Genomic DNA, 19,765 nt, shown 5'->3' on the forward strand with positions numbered 1-19,765 from the left:
ACCTTTATCGCCTACAATGTCGGGTCGTGTTTAGAGTGGAAGTTGATACTCTGTTGTGTGTAGGTTGCCGAGTTTGCCAAGAAGATGTTGCAGTCTTTGTGGAACTATTGACGCTTCTTGCTCCCCTCAAGAAAACTCCAAATGCCAATGATAGTCCCTCCTAACTTTAACCAGAGGTGGCATGGAGACGAGTGTCAAAACCAACCCTCCACCATTTACTGTGTGCTGCATGCGTGAGAGGCCGAGCGTGCCAGCTTAGATGGTGAATCTGAAATGTTTCAGCCTAAGAGGGTTAGCCGTGATAATACTTCATTAATATAACTGTCATTTACCAGTCTATTGAGTCTCTGCTGCGATTGGAATGTTCACCAGTTAGCTGATGTTTATATTTAGATTGCATATAAAAACCTAGTAACTTAGGTAGTCATTTGCTTAAGCAGTACCAAACTTGTGTACACAGGGTGTGTGCTGGAGGTGGAGGAGAGTGCTCCAGATGGCCATTCATTAGTAGTGAATCAGTCACTCCTTTTATGAAGGCCAGGCTTCTTTTAGTCTCCACAGCCACATTTGTACCTCCAAGTCGCCATTCTTCGCTGACTCTGGGGTGGGGTTTACTATGATCAAGTTGAAGTCTTTCTTGTGGAAGGCTATTTTCCCATATGGGGTCATTCTTCCACATTGTGGGCTCAACCCAAAGCCCACTTTCAAGCAATCTTTGAAGATTGGGTTTTGTAGTTTAAGTCCCCTTCGTCAATTGGTTGGTACAAAGTCACAATTGGTGGAGGGGAAGTATGTGTTGTAGGGGTGTACTCTGGGCCTTTAGTTCACATCCCCCGCCCACCACATTTTATCAGAATATCTACTCACCTTTACTGTTGCGGCGGCAGTGGAGGTGCAGAGGTGGGTGTCATGGGTTATTTCTGTCTAGGACTGGTGTTCTGGTATTTGTGTTGAATTTAGATGCAGTGCGCACAAAGAGGAGGGATCTGTCACATTGGCTGCCACCACTCTCAGAGCTCGAGCAGTCTGAGATTTGCAGCCTTTCTTGAAAGAAACTTAGCTGGTTTTATTTTATTCCTCTTTCCTTCTCTCTTACCTTGTTAAGGTCTCAAATTGTTAAGGTCTCTTATTGGAATACTTCTAGCCAAGTTCTCGAGCTCACTTGCAGCGTCTTCTGTGCACCGTGTTATCAAGTTATCCTGAGGTATGCCTGGTGTGTGCTCATCTCCACTAATCGGTCGCTTTTCAGCATCTTATCTGTGGAAGGTCTGGGTGCATGGAGTGTCTCTCCACTTTAGCCCTTACCATCTGTTTCGCTGTGTCCACAGTCCGTCTGAAGCTCATCACAGTGTTCTCTGTCTTAGCAAATGTCTCATCCCAGTGTTTCTGCGCATTCCAAACTTCAGTTTGTCTGCACCACGTCAGCAATGTATTTCATCATAGACATGCCAGTCCATGTGATAGCAAATTCAAAACCAACTCCTGGGCTTATGGTGTCTACGTCTATGACTCCATCTTGCTCCATGGCACTCTGCCCCCCCCCAGAGAAAAGTAGATTAAAGCTGGCCTAACAGAGTGATGTTACTTCACAAGAGGATAAGGAGAGTCCACACACTTCTCGGCCTTCTCAGCAGTGGTACAACACGTTTAACAATGGAGGACTGACAACATTGCTTCTCAGAAGCAAACAGGCACTCTGAAATTGTGTCTATTCTGTGGTAGGGCAGCATATTAATATCTAATTTATACAAATGCCCATGGTATTTTACCTGGAATCACTCATGATCAGAAGGCCATATTCAAAGTTTATACTTTTGTTGTAAACAATTGGTCCTTACTGAGCTGGAATTCTTTCACATATTCCTTATTCTTAAGCCAGTTTTCAATCTTTTTAAGACAGATCCAGCCAACGTGTTTCGTCCCCATATAGGGACTTTATCAGGGCAGCAAGTGTCTGTCTCTTAGTTAAACTTCCCATTGTCCGGTATTCAATTCCAATCGAATTGTATTAGTACAAAATGGCTCGTACGTCGGGCAAAGAAACGTTTACATTTTCCATTGGTCCCGTTGTAACGGATCACCCTGAAACGTTTGATGCGCAAACTAGTCAAAATGTAGCACCTTTTTGGAAAGTTTTGTCAAACAATGCCAAAGTTATTAGCAACACAAAAAAAGCTTTCCCTATGGAACGACTTAACAAGCTATAAATACCTAGTGGCGACCCCAAAGGCCCTGCAGCTGTAGCTGTAAGGTATTTTCCAATGTGGAGTAATTTTAAGTTAATAAAGCCTTTTGTTATTTACATAAGTGTTGACAACTGTGCCCGATGGCCATTAATCAAAACACTAATTATATTAGTTGTTTGGGATGATTTTTTATTGATCGGTAGCTCCTAATACAGAAAAGGTTGGAGACCCCTGATTTAGACAATTATCTTTTTACAATGCCTTATGGTAGTAGGTATCAGGTTGCAGATGAGGCTCAGCAGTAGAGAAAGGAGCCATGGTTTCCATCCCCTAATGCAAAATAACCATTGGCAAAGCCAATAGGCCAGGCATTGCCAAGCTGTTGCAATGGTTATTGTCTTTATTAACAAGAATGTGCCACAAAAAGAAAAAAAGAAAAATTTGGCCACCTAAACATGGCTGCTGTATGAGGCTTGCATTAAAAATGTAAATTAAAAAAGATTCACTGATGTTTTATAAGAGATTTTTTTTTTATAGAAAACCTTTCAGTCTCGACATGCATTTTATTATTACCATTTGTGAAGGAGTCAAGAATAAATCACCAGCTAACCAAGCACTCAAATTGCATGCCGCTGCAATGTCACCTGCACATTTTATGACTTTGAAGAGGAGATAGAAATATATCACCATCTAACTGGGAACTTGAAGTGCAGACAAAATAACTAGTCGCTATTTAAAGGTAAAATAAAAAAAAATAACTACAATTTAAAAGCACACTTGGACCAAGGTTTATCACTGAGAGGAAGGAACAATTTTTAGGTGTATGTGAACAATATGCACAGGCCTTGTGCAGTCACTCAAAGTATAGAGAGCCGGTGTGTAAAGTGACCCCTATTCCCTATTGATGTATTATGCACTGGGTGGAAGCAATATGTGAATGCAGTTAAACTGACCAATGGATGAACCCGCTGACAAAAAAAACCTTTATGGATGTATATAATGCATGGAATTTATCGAAAAATGATAATCTTCCTAAAGAGCTTAGGCTGTCTCAAAGGCCAGTCCTAAAAACTAGCTAGAAAATGGCCAGTCAGTATCTTTTTAAACAACAGTCATGTTAGGGAATTATTTGCTGAAGAAACCAAATGGGGAAATATTCTACAGAAACTATAAGACACAACTTTTAATCCCACAATTGAAACAACCATTGTTTTCTTACAAAGCATTGGGAAATTCCCTGTAGTGCTCTTTTCCCCTTGAGCAAACAAACAATCCAACGAAAGTGGTTCCAACTTATTATGGAACATCCACTCTTGTTCCAGAACAACCTTCTACCGTGGGCATTGGCCAGCCATAGTGAGTGGGCAAGATCCAAGTGCATAGAGGCAGCTCAGCTGACAGTATGAGCCACATGAAAAGGGCACTCTCTGCTTCTATCGGATTTATACGCTGCAGATCTCGCGTACATCATGGGCTGCTTATAGGCCATAGTATGCCAGCTTTGTATGGCGGGCTCGCCTTCTCATCATGGAAAAGGTGGTATCTATTGTCCCTGTTTAGTTACTGGGCTAAAGTCCAAGTGCTGAGAGGCAGGTCACCTCACAGTGGGCGCTACTTGAAAAGTGCACTCTCCTGAATGTATCTGACTTTAATGTTGTACCTTGACTACAACACAAAGCGGCAATAGGCCCTAGGAGCTGTGCAGTATGGCATGTTTTGTGTTGCGGGTTTACGCTGTGAACATAGGGAAGGTGGTATATGGTGGGTCTCTATAGTTAGTTACCGGGCTAAAGTCCAAGTGCTGAGAGGCGGCTCAGTTCAGAGTGTGCAGTGCATGAAAAGTACACTCTCTGCTTGTATCTGATGTCTATGCTGCGTGTCTCCGTCACAGCACGGGCTGATGATAGGCCATAAAGAGGTGTGCGCCATGACACGGACATTTTTCATTGGGGCACTTAGGATTAGCCACGGGTTTCCTCTTCGAGACAATTTATATATAATTTGTGTTTCTTTAAAAGAAATCTCTACCTCGGTCTGTCTTTGGTGCTTAAGAGTTCTTGTGGATGTAGTCTGCCCTGCAGTGCGCCTCTGCAACGCATGCGGCAAGAATTACGTCTGACGAATTGCAAATGAGAACAACAGAGATCATGGCTGTACTCAGAAAGTCCATCTGGGCACACTGAGGCGGTGTAATGGGGCGCATTATATACCACTGTGCACAGCTCGAGTCGAGGCATGTTTAGAATGCAGCGTTCACATGTGTTACACAATCTCACACCTATTATTCTGGAGGAAGTAGGCATGATTAAAAGGTTGTTTGCCATTCGTCCATCTTAAGAACGTGGACGGTAATAGGTGTGGTGCCAGTCGGACATTTCCTGCCATCTGGCTTTCTATTCTAAGTCTAAAATGGAAGCAGAGCAGCCGATGGATGCGTAAGAGTTCAACCCAAGCACGAGGAATGGAGGAAGGCGCTTGGAGATCCGTTTCAGGAGAACAGTGGCCAGCACAAATCCTAAAAAAGTGTGAAGTCAGGCTTTAAACACAGTGCAACCCATGGGAGACTTTGTTTTTACGGACCCTGTATTGTGTGTGTGTCTGATAAATGAAGCCTAATTTGACGGAGTTACATGAAATCTCTCCAGAAAGCAGACATGCAACTGAGTTTGAGGATCGGTTTTTTGCAATCTTTTACAAAGCGACCAATAAATAATGCAGCAAGACAATCAGATTGGGACTCAGTGCATTTTAGGAACACGTAAGTGTAATCAGTGATGAGTTTTAGATTGCTCGCACTCCACACATGTGCCACCTAAACCAACAAGGCCGAACTACCTCAGCACTTCATTGAAAATTCAAGATTGGAAAGCTGACAAAAGGGGCCGAGCAGAGGGATTATAGCGCCTAAACAGGTTCGTGAGGACCAGAGGTCACTATTATGAACTGAACCAGGAGCCAAGCACAGCAAGTTCAACCTTATACTTGCATGGATTGCCAATCAGTAGATGCTTTTACAAGCCTTTATTGCCTCAATAAAAACCCTTCTTTTTTCAGAGTGCTCATGTTTGTTGGAGAATTGGAGGGGAAAAGGCAAAGTAACCCTCCAGGATGAGGGCCGTTAGCTTACTCAACTCGGTCTGAACACCAGGACCTGTCTGAGTTTCAAGCCTAGAGATCTGCATCCCCGGGTACCTCCCATCGATTTAGATAGGGAGGGTTCCAGTTCATCCTCCACTGAAAAATATATTGGAATAGTGAGGCGGTACAAGTCATAGACCACATAGGACACCATTTCTGATTTCCCCCAGTTCCTAAGTTGGGGAATGTGGAAGATTTGTTTCCTCAATGTGACAGGCCACCTGTAAGTTGAAGGACATGATTTTTCGAAAGTGGACATTTGTGGAGCACTCTAACTTTCCCAAATTCCCGCAAAGGAAGTTGGTGTTGGAGAATTAAGAGGATATTCTTCCACATTCTGTTAAAATTGGTCCCGTTTTGGGAAACCATGATCGTCCATACTTGCTAACAGCTTGGTGCTCGGAGCTGTAACCTATACTACGTATTCAACACAGTTTTTTTGTCAAAGACTTTTGAGACTTATGTTCTGCCATGGAGGAAGGAGAAACCTTTTATGATCTTTTGGTGCATATGGAGCAGAAAGAAAGGTTCCTTTCAGATGTTTCCCGTAATGTAGCAAGATCATCTGCTACTATTTCAGGGACCCCAGTTTTGTCCAGCAGGAATCTCTGGATGAGGGTCTGGAAAGCTGACACGACAGAGAAATCTTCTTTATTAAATATATATTTTGAAGGTTAACAGCTCTTTGGAGATCAACTTGATGTAATGGTAATACACGTTTTCAGAGAAGAGAAGGCATACCTTTGTATATAAAGACACGTTTTTGAATGATTATTCCAGCAGAGATTGGAACCGGAATTGATACCACTAGTTGGTCGATAGATGTCTGGTAGAGGATTCTAATTAAAAAGGACCCAAACCCTCACCCATCCACCTAGGTGGCATTCTACATTACTGGCCTGCCCCTCAGTCAAAACTCCCATATGGCAGTTCGAGTGGACTCTCTCAGTTGGTAGGAATGTAGATTTATTCCTAAAACCAGTGTTTGCAAAATACCGATGAAGAATGTGGGAGGCCTGGAATAATGCCCTCAGTCAAATCTTTTGGTAGGATACGGCCATTTCTATTCGACATTGAAAATCTCTGTTCAAGGGGTTGGGACAAAACCAAGTGCCACTTTGAGTACAATAGGTTGAATATTAGTCAGGACCTAGTCTGTCATGTTAATCCCTACATTTAGATCCTGCTGGTGCTGGGCTGCGATTCCTTCCACTTACTCTTCAGCACTATTTGTGTGTCTTCTTTTCTACCTGTTCTGTTACCCCACTGGACTTTTGTTGTGGCTTTTTGTTTTTCTTTGGCTTGTCTACAGGCTCTTACTAAAAAAGGAGGTCATCAATGTGGGAGTTGCATCCTGGGTATGGGAGTATAAGGTCCTGGACAGTACCAGAAATGATTCATTTAAGGATATTGGGGACCATACAAATGTGGTTGTCCTGTGAAGTCCTCCCCTGCCACTACGGTTTCGGTCACCTGAACTGAATGGCCAGTACTGAGGGGTGGGTTGTCTCTGTTGACTTCTTTTTGAGGATTTGATTGATTGACATTTGTGACATAAGGGTGTGTTTTCTCATGGAACATCTGACATAAAAATCTCTTCTTCTCAAAAAGATTTAAGCCTAAGAAATCAATGAAGAAGACGCATTATTTTGGACAGACAGGAGTACCTAAGCAGCAGTCCTGACTATTGTCCAGACGATGCTGATCCATGTGCTGTGGGAGGAAGGATGCAGAGGCTTGTCGCCAATTGTGAAAAAGATGTAGTGGTTCATTGGGCACCAAACATTATCAAGAGAAGATATTGAATGTACTTCAACCCTTTTCCTCCAGATTCGAGAGCCATGCCTACTCCCACTCCAAGGAATGTTTCAAAGCTCAAAGCATTGTGGAAAGGAGGATTTTTGTTATCAAGGAAATGTGCCACAATTTCGGTATCTCCAGGGAGTAAAAAGGGCTTATTTGATTGTATTTCTGCTCGAGAAATCTTCAGAGGGATTTCGGCCATTATTGGATTTGAAAAGTGTGAATACTTTGGTGTCGACAATACACTTTGTGATGGAGTCTTTGGAGAAGATCATCACAGTTGTTAAGCAACAGGAGTATCTGGCTACGTTAGAATCATAAGATCCTTATCTCCATATTGAGATCAATGCAGATGCTTGAGGTTTGCAGTGAATCTTGTCCATTTCCAGATCAGATTGCTTAGTTCGGGTTGAACTCAGCTCCCAGATTATTCAACAAAGTCCCTGCTCCCCTGGTAGCATTTCTCCACAAGGAAATAATTCTTCCTAATCCATATCTAGATGACTGGCTTCTTCATTCTGCATCAAAAGAGCAGTTATTAAGGAATATGAAAAGGGTCATGCTGTTCTTTAGAGAGCAAAAGTTCTGAATAAGCATGGAAAAGTAACATCTATTCACATTTCATTGGAACGATATGTTAAAAATATATACAAGATAACCTTACCAGAGAAGAGGATAATCAAGATTCCAACTCATGCCAGGAATTTGCTCTCTCCATCCTCGTCAAAGGCAAGAGTAGGATTGCGAGTACAAGGGGACATAGTAGGAACTGTATTTGTAGTCCCTTGGGCCAAGCTCCATTTACAGCAAATTATGAGGCACATTCTAACTCACTGAAATACTATGTCCCAGTACTACGACCTGGAGATTCCTTTAACACCCCTTAATAAACAAGCACTGAAGTAGTGGCTGACCCCTCTCAACTTGCTGAAAGAAATCCTTTTAAGCATCTCCAGTATGGGCAATTGTGGCGACAGATCCCAGTGGCCTAGGTTGGGATGCCTGGATGAAGGATCATGTTTAAGGCTACTAGGTCACATTATCAGAGAACTCTCTCTTCCGACTGGAGAGAACTGGAAGTGATTTGTCTATCTGTGATGGGATTTTCTGCTCTTCTAAATGGGAAAGATGTGCTGATTAGAACAGACAACATGATTGCAAAGACATATATCAACGGACATGGGGGCGTGGTGCCATTTAAATCTCTATCCATGATCTCAGAACAGATTTTCTGCTGGGCAGAGAAGAACATCATCTCCATTTCAACTATCCACATTCAGGGAGGGATGAACAAGCATTTAGATTCACTAAGCAGGAACTTTCCTTCATCACAGAGTTTTTGTCTGACTCCAACAGTATTTTCTAATCTTTGTCAGGTTTGAGGGAGTTCTCTTCTGGATCTTTTTGCCAGCCAGGAGAATGTTCTTTTGCCAAGGTTTTGTTCGAGGGAAAAAAATATAGGGAGCTTGTGGGGTGAGATAAATAATACTCTACTGCCCATGTCTTTAGAGGCTCTTATACACCTTTCCCCCAATCCACTTGAATTTGAGGTTTCTGCTTCAGACGAGGAGAGAGAGGATCATTAGTGATAATTGCTCCATCTTGGCCCCACCCGTCGTAAAATCTTCTGATTTCAATGTGCATGAGTTGGATTGATTTGATTTGATTTATGTATTTGTATAGCACGACGAATGCCCATGGCGCTAAAAAACAGTAGATTGCAAGGTACTGGCGGGAATCCAGGAAGATCAGTTGTTAAAGAGCCAGGTTTTTAGTGCCTTTCTGAAGGACCAGAGTGATGGGCTGCTCTTTATGGAAATGGGGAGCTGGTTCCAGATCTTAACTGTCCCTAACAGAAAGCTTCTGCCACCCCAGCAGGCCTTCTTATATTTAGGTGTCTGCAGAAGTTTTGTATGGACTGATCTTAGGCTTCTGGCCGCTGCATATCATTTCAGGTGTGTCCTCAGAAAGTGCGGCCCTATACCCTGTAAAGCTTTGAGGGCCAGACATTGAGATTTAAACTCACTCCTTTTTTTCATCGGGAGCCAATGGAGAGCTCTTAAACCGTGAGAGACAGATTTAAACCTAGGGATGTCTAGTATCAATCTGGCAGCGGCGTTCTGCAGACGCTGCAGTCTTAGTAGATGCTGGTATTGAATTCCCAGGAATAGTGCATTCCCATAGCCCAATCTTGAAAGGGCCAATGCTGTGATCAGAGTTTTAATTGCATCGGGAGGAATGAATGGGTGAATTTTTTTAATAATTTTTAGAATAAACCAGATAGTGGAGAAGAGCTTGTTAATCTGATTACTAAATGTTAATTTGTCATCGAAGATGACTCCAAGGTTTTTAACGTTGGGCACTAGGGTAGGACAATCTCCCAGATCGGCAGGCCACCACCTGGGTGACCAAATACTTGTGACGGCGCCCAGCAGCAAGACTTCGGTCTTTCCACTGTTCAATTTCAAGCAGTTAGACTGCATCCATTGGTTGACTTGTGACATACAGCTATTAAATCGGTCGGCGGTCTCCTCCACGTTGCTTGAGACTGATACCACCAACTGTGTGTCGTCTGCGTAAGAGATGACCGAAAACCCAGACTGCCGTATAATCGAAGCAAGAGGAGCCACATATACATTAAATAACTTAGGGCTCAGAGACGAGCCCTGAGGCACCCCGCAAGGCAGTTTGAAAGGCTTGGATGAGAAGGCTCCCAATTCAAAGGAGAAGGTTCTGTTGGCAAGGTAGGACAATAACAGTGAGAGGGCAGAATCTCGAATCCCCAACTCCGCTAGTCTACCGGCTAATATTTTGTGGTTCACCGTATCAAAGGCTGTCAATAGGTCTAACAGAATTAAGGCAGCCTTGCCCCCTGAGTCCAGTATTGTCTTAAGTTCTTCTGCTGCCATAACCAAAGCTGTCTCCGTTCCATGTCCTTCCCGAAACCCATATTGTGAGTGATCCAAAAGATTTTGCGAGGAAATATGTACTATAAGTTGTGCGTTGAGAAGTTTCTCAAGTACTTTTGCGGGGAACGGGTTCCTAGAAATAGGACGATAGCTGCTGGGGTCATTATGATCGAGGTTTTTCTTTTTAACAGAGGAAGAAGTAAAGTTATTTTCCAAGAGTCTGGAAAGATGCCTGCCTGAATTATGCTATTGAACACCAAACTTAGGGATTCACTTAATAATTCTCGAAACAAATGGAATACTTTTGGAGGGCAGGGGTTTGTTGGGCCTCCTGATCTAGCGGTTTTTACCACCTGACTGATTTGTTCTGGTGTGGGGTAGGAGAAGGAGAAAGCTGGAATGGTGGCCGTAGGATCTAAAGCTTTCGGAGAAATCTTAGCGACTGAGCTGGCACTGTCCCTAAAGGAATTGTACACCATCTCAACCTTATCTATCAATGACTGACCCAGTAGATAGCAAAATTTGGCACTACTTTCTGTCTGAGTCGTTACCGGTAATTTAGCTAAGTTCTTAGCTATGGAAAAAAGCTCCCTGCAGGAATTCCCTGCCTCACAGATCTTTGCCGTAAAGTATTTACATTTTTCCTCTACAATCATTTTCTTGTAGGCTGCCAAAGCTTGTGAATACTTGGCTTTCTCCTACAGACCGTACTTTACTCTCCATTTTCTTTCAAGCCTCCTACATACTTGTTTTTGGGCTCTGAGCATATCTGTGAACCACGGTTCAGATGGACTTTTACGCCGAGAGCGACAACCCTTTGTCGGTGCTAAGGTGTCCACTGCTGATTTAATCCAAGAGGATAACCTATGGAGAGAGGTGTTAATATCTGCTGTAAGGTCTGGGGTGGTGCTTGACAGTAGCGATTGTAGGGTCAATATTGTCCCAGTGTCGACGGGTGACCGAGACCGGTGTGTTTACAACTATCGGGGAATTCTGGTCTGCATTTAAAGTAAACAATATCGCTTTATGGTCAGACCAGGGAACCGGAATCACTTCTAATACTTTAAACGATGAATTTGAAGTGAAAATCCTATCTAGGGTATGTCCAGCAGCTTGGGTGTTGTGCTTGATAATTTGCAGTAATGAGAAATTAGCCATTGAGTCGACCAATAAAGCTGTGTCACGATCGGCCAACTTTCCTAGGTGATAGTTAAAGTCTCCTAGTATCGTGAAATCAGATACCTCTAGACTAAATTCGAGGAAGGGACTGATAGTATTTAAGAAGGAGGTCCGTGCTCCTGGTGGCCTATATAGAAGTAGGCCTTTTAGGGTCAATCAATCAATCAGGGGTTTATAGAGCGCGCTACTCACCCGTGAGGGTCTCAAGGCGCTGGGGGTGGGGGTGGAGCAGCTCCGGATCAGTCGAAGAGCCAGGTCTTGAGGTCCTTACTGAACATGTGCAGGGTCGGGAGTGTATGATGTTCACAGGGAGCTCGTTCCAGGTCTTGGCCGCGATGTAGGAGAAGGCTCTCCCGCCTGCTCTGTTGCTGCGGATGCGGGGGACCTCTTCCAGGGCGAGGTCGGCGGAGCGGAGGTTTCCTCTTGGGTACGTGGAAGGATAATCTCTCTTTGAGGTATTTGGGTCCGGAGTTGTTGAGGGATTTGTAGGCGTGGGTGAGGATTTTGAAAGTGGTCCTCTTCTTGATGGGTTGCCAGTGGAGGTCTCGTAGGTGTTGGGTCATTTGTGTTGTGGCGCGGTGTCCCGAAGATGAGTCTGGCTGCGGCGTTCTGGATGGTTTGGAGTTTGTGTAGAAGGGTTCTGTTGATTCCGGCATATAGGGCGTTGCCGTAATCCAGTCTGCATGAGTGCGTGAGTGACGGTCTTTCTGCAGTCGGGAAGGGATCCATTTGAAGGTCTTACGGAGGATGCGCAGGCAGTTGAAACTGGTGGAGGCGACGGCGTTGATCTGGCGGTTCATGGAGAGGGAAGAGTCGAGGATGATACCAGGTTTCGTACGTGGTCTGTAGGAGTGGGTGGATTCCTGAGGGCGGTGGGCCACCAGGTGTTGTCCCAGGCAGAGGTGCAGGGTCCGAGTGTGTGTAATTGTTACTCAAAGAGATCTGAAATGTTAAGGTTTCACAATCTTGTGAAGTTCCGGCTGGGGATCCCGTCGCAGGTGTGTCTTCTCTAAGGATGATAGATAATCCACCCCCCTGTTTCTTAACTCTATCTGCTCTGATGATAGTATATCCCGCTGGTAGTGCTAATGCCAGATCAGGGTCTGACGGCCCATCCACCCAAGGCTAGGTCTAGGTTATGTATGCTAATCAATTTAGCAACCTCTGTATTGTGTTTCAGCAAAGACCGTGTATTAATCAACATAGCCCGAAAGGTTTTGGATGCTTTTTTGTGTGATGGTTTTTGTAGGGGGCAAGAGCCTTAACTTAAACTCAGCTGTAACTCACAGTGTGGGCACTGCTTTGGCTCCTTTTGAAAGTCTATTTGTGGGCAACCAGTGTTACTAAAGTTTATATTCAGCCCAAATATTTCATCCCTTGTGAAGGAAATAGACTTTGTTTTGTGGGGAAAATAAACAAGGGTTCTGGCACTAGGCGCGGTCCTGGCACGGACAGCGTGCCGGCGGTGCGCCCGCTGGGCGCGTCCGCTCTATCATCGGGCTTTGTAGAGTGTGCGTCGGCAAAGACTAGCCGGCTCACTTGAACAGCCCGGAAGTAGGATAAATAGTCAGAAGCCTAGAGAGACGCCTTCCGTTCAAATGGCACTTGCCACAATGGACCAGGGCGAAAATGGGAGAGCAAGGAGCAGGAATGTCAGTAGCCAAGGACGTGGGAACCGACCAAGCCCCTGGTAACAGCCTAACTCCCAATAGCTGTACGTTAGAGGTGAGGTGAGCAATGTACAGTGAGAAATGGTATATAAAATGTTTTTTTAAAGCACACAGAGAGTATAAAATGCGATTAAAAAAATCTAAAACAATCTAGTAGCTACACGCAGGTTAGGTAACAGGATAATGTGCGGGAGCGGCAGCAACCGAGGCAGACCTTACCGCTTCTGTGCTACCAACAGTTCCTTCCCCTCTAGCCTTTCCATTATTCCATTGGGATATTCTGGATAAGCTGCTCTTAGCGGCTTTGAGGTTGAATGTTTAGGACTTATAAACAAGGGTCTTTCTGATCAGTTAGTTTTGACAGTACAAGCTTCCAGAAAGAATTGCACTTTGAAATCTTACTCTCACTATTGGATTTCCTTTAGGAAGAATAGTGCCGCTGGCGTCCAGCCTGACGTGGCTTCTCCAGGCTGCCACGAGTGGGCAGTACGCGCAACGGCACAAGTGACCTTCAGAGCGGGGAAGGCTGGCAAGCTGCCGCTCTCCCTGTCTAAACTTACCTTTAGGCAGCTGGCCCGCCGGTGGATGTCCCACGCCTCCATTCTTCCATCCGAGAGTGCCTTGCTGGCGGCAGTCTATTAGCACATCTCATTCCTGGGGAATTCTGGTTGCCAGAATTCCCTCTACAGAATTATATCCTGCCCCATCTAAGATGGCCTCTTTGCCTTCTTCTTCACATACCATTTTTTTCCAAATCCTAAATGGCGACTCCCGTTTTTGATGTACTTTCCTGTTTTCCATAGTATGTAAAGGAGCGTGTCCTTTCTCATTTGTGTCTCACGGCTTCCTAGTGTTGGGTGTGTTTTCATGCTCCCGATTCCTTTCCTGGTGCTCCTTCTTGAAGGAATTATCTGCTGTGCGCCCCCTAGTGTTGGCGACATCGTGGTCACCCTTTTCTCTGGCAGATAAGAGCAGCCAAGGCTGGGGCCTTTCAGTCTCCTCGTTGCTGACATCCTCCAGACTAGCGTTGAGATCCTGACAGGAAGAGGTGCATTTCTAGAGGACTGAACTCTTTAACAGCTAACGATGCAGATTTTGTCATTTCCATTGGATCGTTTTCAGTTGGGCCACAAAGTTACACTACTCAAAGTTCACAGAGCCTTGTGGAGTATTCCAGATGCAGATGGGTTGGTCTGTCACATTTTTTAAGGTTTTTGAAATCTAAGACCATCCTGTAAATAATTTGTTCCTAGCTAGGATATTTGTTTACTCTTGGGTGTCTTTAAAGGTTTACCTTTTAAGTGTTTGAAATTTATGGACCTTAAGTTCTTGATGTTAGAAACTTTTATTTTGGGTGGCAAGCAGGCATTACAGGATTATGCAGAGCCTTGAGTTGAATTAGATTTTCTGTGCAAATGGGGTTAAATAGTTTATTTAATAATTTCTTGACTGCATATATTCTTAAATCGTCCTTGTGCTTACTTTGGTACATTGCACAACATAAGAAATCATGTCAGGCAGAGATGATGAGGTTATGTAAGGAATGATACGAGGGAGCAGGACTCAGAGTAGTGCAATTAACGATAAGTAGCTGAGACATTACGCATTTAGAGCTTTTGGGGTGCCTTTTATTCTGACTTGCACCACACACTGCTACTTCAGTACTGAGACCTAAACAGGTCTCAAAATGCACCTGCATCCCAATTTTGATAATGGAGCTCCCATAGTCCATCTTTATTCTAAGTGCCCCCATCGTTCTCCTGAGACATCCTCAGAGCTCTCATGGTGTGCCTCCATCTGAACCTGTCTGATGCGCCTCTGCCAATGTCCTAGCGTGCATTATCCACTAATATCCATGTACAGAGAAATTCACCCAGGGCTCGATTCACAAAGATGTTTCAGTGATGTACTCCTGCAGTACTCCTGAATTCCAGGAGGAAGTCAGGAGTGCTACAAGAGGGAGTCGTGCCTACTCATACACCAGTCTTTGTGAAGCATGCTCAAAGTTCTCACAATGCTTCTGACCTGAGCCTGCACTTTTCTTTCAACTTATTCAGCAGAGAGATCACAGAGGTCTTATGTTTGTCATTCTTTAAAAGGGTGAGAGGTCGTGGATGCCGTACATGGGCTTTTTAATGCCATCGGGGAATGTAGCAGATATGCATTCTGAGAGGAGTGCTGGAGAACAAGATGGCAGACATGGGTATGTGGAGGTTTAATGTATTTGCGGTGAGGAATTTAGATATGGATATTCTTTGGAAGGGTGGAGGTGACAACGTTCTGGGTCGGGTGTATGTTTCACGGCAAAGAAGGAGGTTTAGTATTAATATTTTTTGACGAATAAGGACTTGCTTGAATACCTGATACCAGGTGTGTGTGTGTTGGTGTTTGGGGACATCCAGATACCAGATATGGATTGGGGTGTATTTTGTGTGGTGGCAGCGTGCCTCGTGTGAGGCTTCCTTGGAGAGCTGGTTGCACTTTTTAGAAGCGGGCGTGTGTTTTTGTGGAAGGGACATGACAATTGACATGGGTAGATTTGCCAGTTAACATTGACTGACAGCCACACAAAGTCCAGTCCTAGGCTTATGTTTAAATAAGCATCAATTAGCTAGTTATTTCCTTAATCCTTTTCAACTGAACCAAATGGGCCAATGTACCTGATAATGTATTCATTGGTAAAGAAGGATGGACACGATAGTTGGTTTCCTGGTGAAATAGGGCCACAGAGTAACCCAAAGTGTGGGTGTATTCAGATGTGAGCTGTAAAATGTCTTTTCAGCAGTCTGTGCTGCAATATTTTGGGGAACCTTGATTGTATTAGCATTCTGTCTTTGAAAGAACATCACACTTTAATGTGCAAACTGAAAAACGATAATAAACCCCAAAAAAGAATTACATATATATAAATGATGTATAGACTTTAATTATAAAGGTATGAATGATCCCAATATAAAAGAATCAATTTATGAAAAACTCCAAGTCCCTGAGCACTATGTATAATACGGCTCCAGATCTGCATTTTAGTGATTAATGAAGTTCTGCAATAGGCTGAAAATGAAGCAAAACTCTGAGCGGCTCCCGAAATCCCAATTGTCCCTCTGAAAAGTTATACCAAATAAACTCATAGATGCGATGATTGTAGCTAAAAGGAAGAATCTATCCACCGTAACGTGCAGTCGTAAGAGTGACATTCTGTAAGACTGCAAGAATACACACTTTTACCATGGAATGAGTACAAGCAAAAGCAGTGATTTACGTCATCATTTTGAACATGTCTTTGTCACCCAATCAACTACAACTCTTAAAGCTACTCAACAGAAATGAACGCTCATTTCTATGTTTCTCTAGGCAGTGGGATGTGGGTAGCCTGGACTACTAGAATTATGTGGCAAAGGAGCACAAAATTAAGTAGCAGCATTGACTAAAGGAAACACAAATTATGCGGCATCAAAATGCAAGCAGTGTTGCATGCTATGCAATTCAAGGCCACTTATTCGTCACATTTTGTGCGTTATTTTTCAGCTACTTTGATGCTTTAATGTACATTGATACAAAAGGGTCTGCAATTCTATTAAAAAGCCTATGCTTCTTATACCACATCCAGCAGATCCTTATTCTGCAACAGTTAATGATTTTGTTTTCAAAAGAAACATAGAAACGCTATTATATTAACTGTTCTTTCTATGCCTTACAGAAGAATATCTTGTGGAAAACATTTACAATGTTGTGCTCCCCAGAAAGACAGCTTATATGTGCACACATCTTGTAATACAAATAGTGCATTTTCTGTTCTTTGCATCCAACTGTGCACACTGTGTAGCCCTGGGAAACACCACTAATAAGAATTAGCCCCACAAGGACACTATTTTACATTTTATTTTTATTGTAAACATATGTAACTAGGAGGCATTCAAGGTTTAGACAACGAACTTTAAAAATACATACGCGTATCTGATTGTCCTCTTGATGTAAGTGCCTGTGATGTAAACATGAAGTTGCATGAAGTGTCGCACAATTATTTTCAGTACAAAAAAGAAATGCTTTTTTTTGCTTTATTCTGGTTTATGGTTACATATGTATGAATGTAATTTTCTGCTAAAAAGCATTTCCCCAGTGCATAAGTGGGTGATGTTAGCATCATCTTGGCAAATTTATCGTCTCTGTAATGCCTATGCACAGCAATCAAAAGCTGACCGGTTAAACTTTCCAAAGTATATATGTCCAACACTGCACAGTGTATTCACCTCTTATAATAACTTTTCATTTGTTTGAACTGTAATGAAGTTCAAGGTGATGTAGAAACATGCTGGACCAGCTGAACAAACATGACCCTCTTTTGAATTGTGGGAAGCATGGGACATAGATTCTGAGGCTGAGACTGGTTATTACGTTCGTGCGTATTTTCGCAGAGCCCTGACGAAATTTAGTTAACACAGGCGTAATTTCGGTAATTTTATGTTAGCTTATTACCCAAAAATCCAGAAAGTTATGCTACTACAGAACTTCACATAATTAAGCACCATTTACAGCTGAAATTTAGTATGAGTATACTGGTGCTACACAAAAGACCAGAACATGAACAGCTGCTGTTTGGAGAGGTCGTGTTTTTTGCGCTATTTCTGCGTGAAATGCGCCCTCGCATACAAAATGGAAGGGAGGAAGTAATTCACTCTAAAATATAGCACCAAATGCCGGTTTTAAAATTGTGTAATTATGTGCAATTTTGTGTATTGGTTCAGACATTTAGCGTAATTTCACAAAACAAAATTGTGCGCATCCGAAATTTTCACCTACTTAAAAATATATTTTTCTTTTCAAAATGCAATTGTACTGACTTAAATAAATAAATAAATCTATAAATATATTTATATATACATGTATACACATGCATATATATTATGGATATGCAGATGTGCAGATATATGCTATTCATTACCATAATGAGTATGGGAAGGGGCATCATAACTCACAAAAGCGTTTTTGGAGAAAAAAAATATATTTAAAGTAAATGATAATTAAGAGCGTGCAGTTAACTCTCTCTCTCTCTCTCTCATGATCCCACCTCTACTCCATCAACAATGGTAATAAGCGTATGCAACTCTCAAAGCATCTGTAGGCAGAGACTTTCCAAGGGGCATGTCATTCAAGGAGGCAATATAAAATTATCGCCGCTTTAGCGTCCGTTTTCGGACAAAAAGCGACAATAATGTTATCGCCTAATCAGCAAGGTCACGCTATCGCGTGAATCCTTGCATTATCGCCTGTTTACTGAACGCCCAGCTTTGCAGCTCTAATGAGATGCAAAGTGGGCGTTCCTGCCCTGACATAACTGGAGAAATGTCACCAAGCGACATTTCTCCAATTATCAATGGGCACGCTAACCTGCTGAGCGACAAGCAAAGTAGCGATAACCTCTGTTATCGCTACTTTCCTTACGCCTGCTTCAAGACTGACTTAGCCATGATATCCTATGTAAGGTGGATATCATGGCTAAGTATGCCTTGCCCTATCATCAAGCTATAGCCAAAATTTGTGAGATTATCGCTGGATTTCCAGCGATAATCTCACATTTGGCAGTTAGTGCTTGGAATGTTATCGCTTTTGAGATTAGCGTTGCTAATAGTACGCTATCGCAGCGATAAAATTCCACGTTACCCGGCGGTAATTATCCTAGCGCTAAGTGCGCTTAGCGATAATTATCGCCAGTCCTTGATGATATGCCGCCAAGTTAGTTAGGATGTACTATGGTAACAGGTTAGAATGTAACCTTTGTATTGTAGTCATATAAGTGTGACAGCATCTTTAGGATGGGATTTCAGGGCTGCATACCTGAATGTTTTTGGGTAATCTAGCTGATCTGTTAAAGGGAAGTATACTTTAATAAGAGAAGTGCACGATTTCGAGTCCGCTTACATTTGTTGCAGCAATGGAGGCGTGTGATTTGAGGGCAGTTTCGATTTCGAAAACAGGAATGGTTGTTGATAGTCAGTCTTTTAACACTATACTTTTTTAGTTGATTTATTCATATATTTATCCCATCTTCAACATTCAAGTACAAAATAGGAAGGACTCCCTCTTCCTTCACGTATTTATGCAGAATGTTCTTGTTCGAATTTTATGGGGCTATTTTGGAGAACATCTTGGGCAAAAATGTCCAGGATCTCAGTCAGACCACCAGGTGCTGCCCTAACAGAGGGTCGTATGACAATTATAGGTATCTCACAGCTTTGATAGCGAGTCTGGTGACATCCGTTTGTAAAAAGAAGGAAAAGCGGAGAGGGTGGAGCTGAAGATTGTTAATGTTGGAAACTCGTTCTCCTTGTAAACACTGTTATGGCTCTTGAGGGTCATGACTCCATCATAACACATATCTTGATTTATAATGCAGCAGTAACAGTGCAACTGCCCCATCTAAAAGGAATTGTTTATCTTTAGATCATAATTGAGTCCTTGGAGGACGAGAAGCAGACGCTTGCCCTGACCGTCTCTGACCGCCTGAAGGACTACCAGGAACTGATGCAGACCAAGACCGGGCTCAGCTTGGAAGTGGCAGCTTACCGGTAAGGATTTGGTTTGTAGTTTAAGTTTACATATAACCCGTCTTCATACAGGGACTTGTGCAGCAGTGGACTGGCCTTAAGTGAAAGCCAGAGGATTCTCAACAGGTGTCAGTGCTGAAAAAGCAAGGATGAAGCATGTCAAGAACTTGCACTTAACATGTGACTCTCTCTTTCACTTTGGGAATTTCAAAGATCCCAGCCTGTCAGCAATTCTCAAAATTTTCGCATGGACCTTGGAGGCTTCTGTTCTACCTAACTTTTAATGTTCGAAAACATTAATCCACCTGAACACATTCACATGTGTTGGAAGACCTGAC

At 43.0% G+C, this 19,765-nt stretch overlaps 1 protein-coding gene across 1 annotated transcript in view; it reads left to right on the top strand.

Annotated features, from left to right (window-relative positions):
- Positions 1 to 19,765, top strand: part of SYNM (synemin) — a 90,307-nt gene that overhangs the window by 6,709 nt on the left and 63,833 nt on the right. The window contains exon 2 of the mRNA XM_085644515.1: positions 19,324 to 19,448. Within this exon, the coding sequence (XP_085500641.1) occupies positions 19,324 to 19,448 (125 nt within the window). The remainder of the gene's footprint in view (positions 1 to 19,323; positions 19,449 to 19,765) is intronic.

The sequence above is a fragment of the Triturus cristatus genome, chromosome 3_1, assembly GCF_964204655.1.
Source record: "Triturus cristatus chromosome 3_1, aTriCri1.1, whole genome shotgun sequence".
In the NCBI taxonomy this organism is placed as follows: Eukaryota; Metazoa; Chordata; class Amphibia; order Caudata; family Salamandridae; genus Triturus; species Triturus cristatus.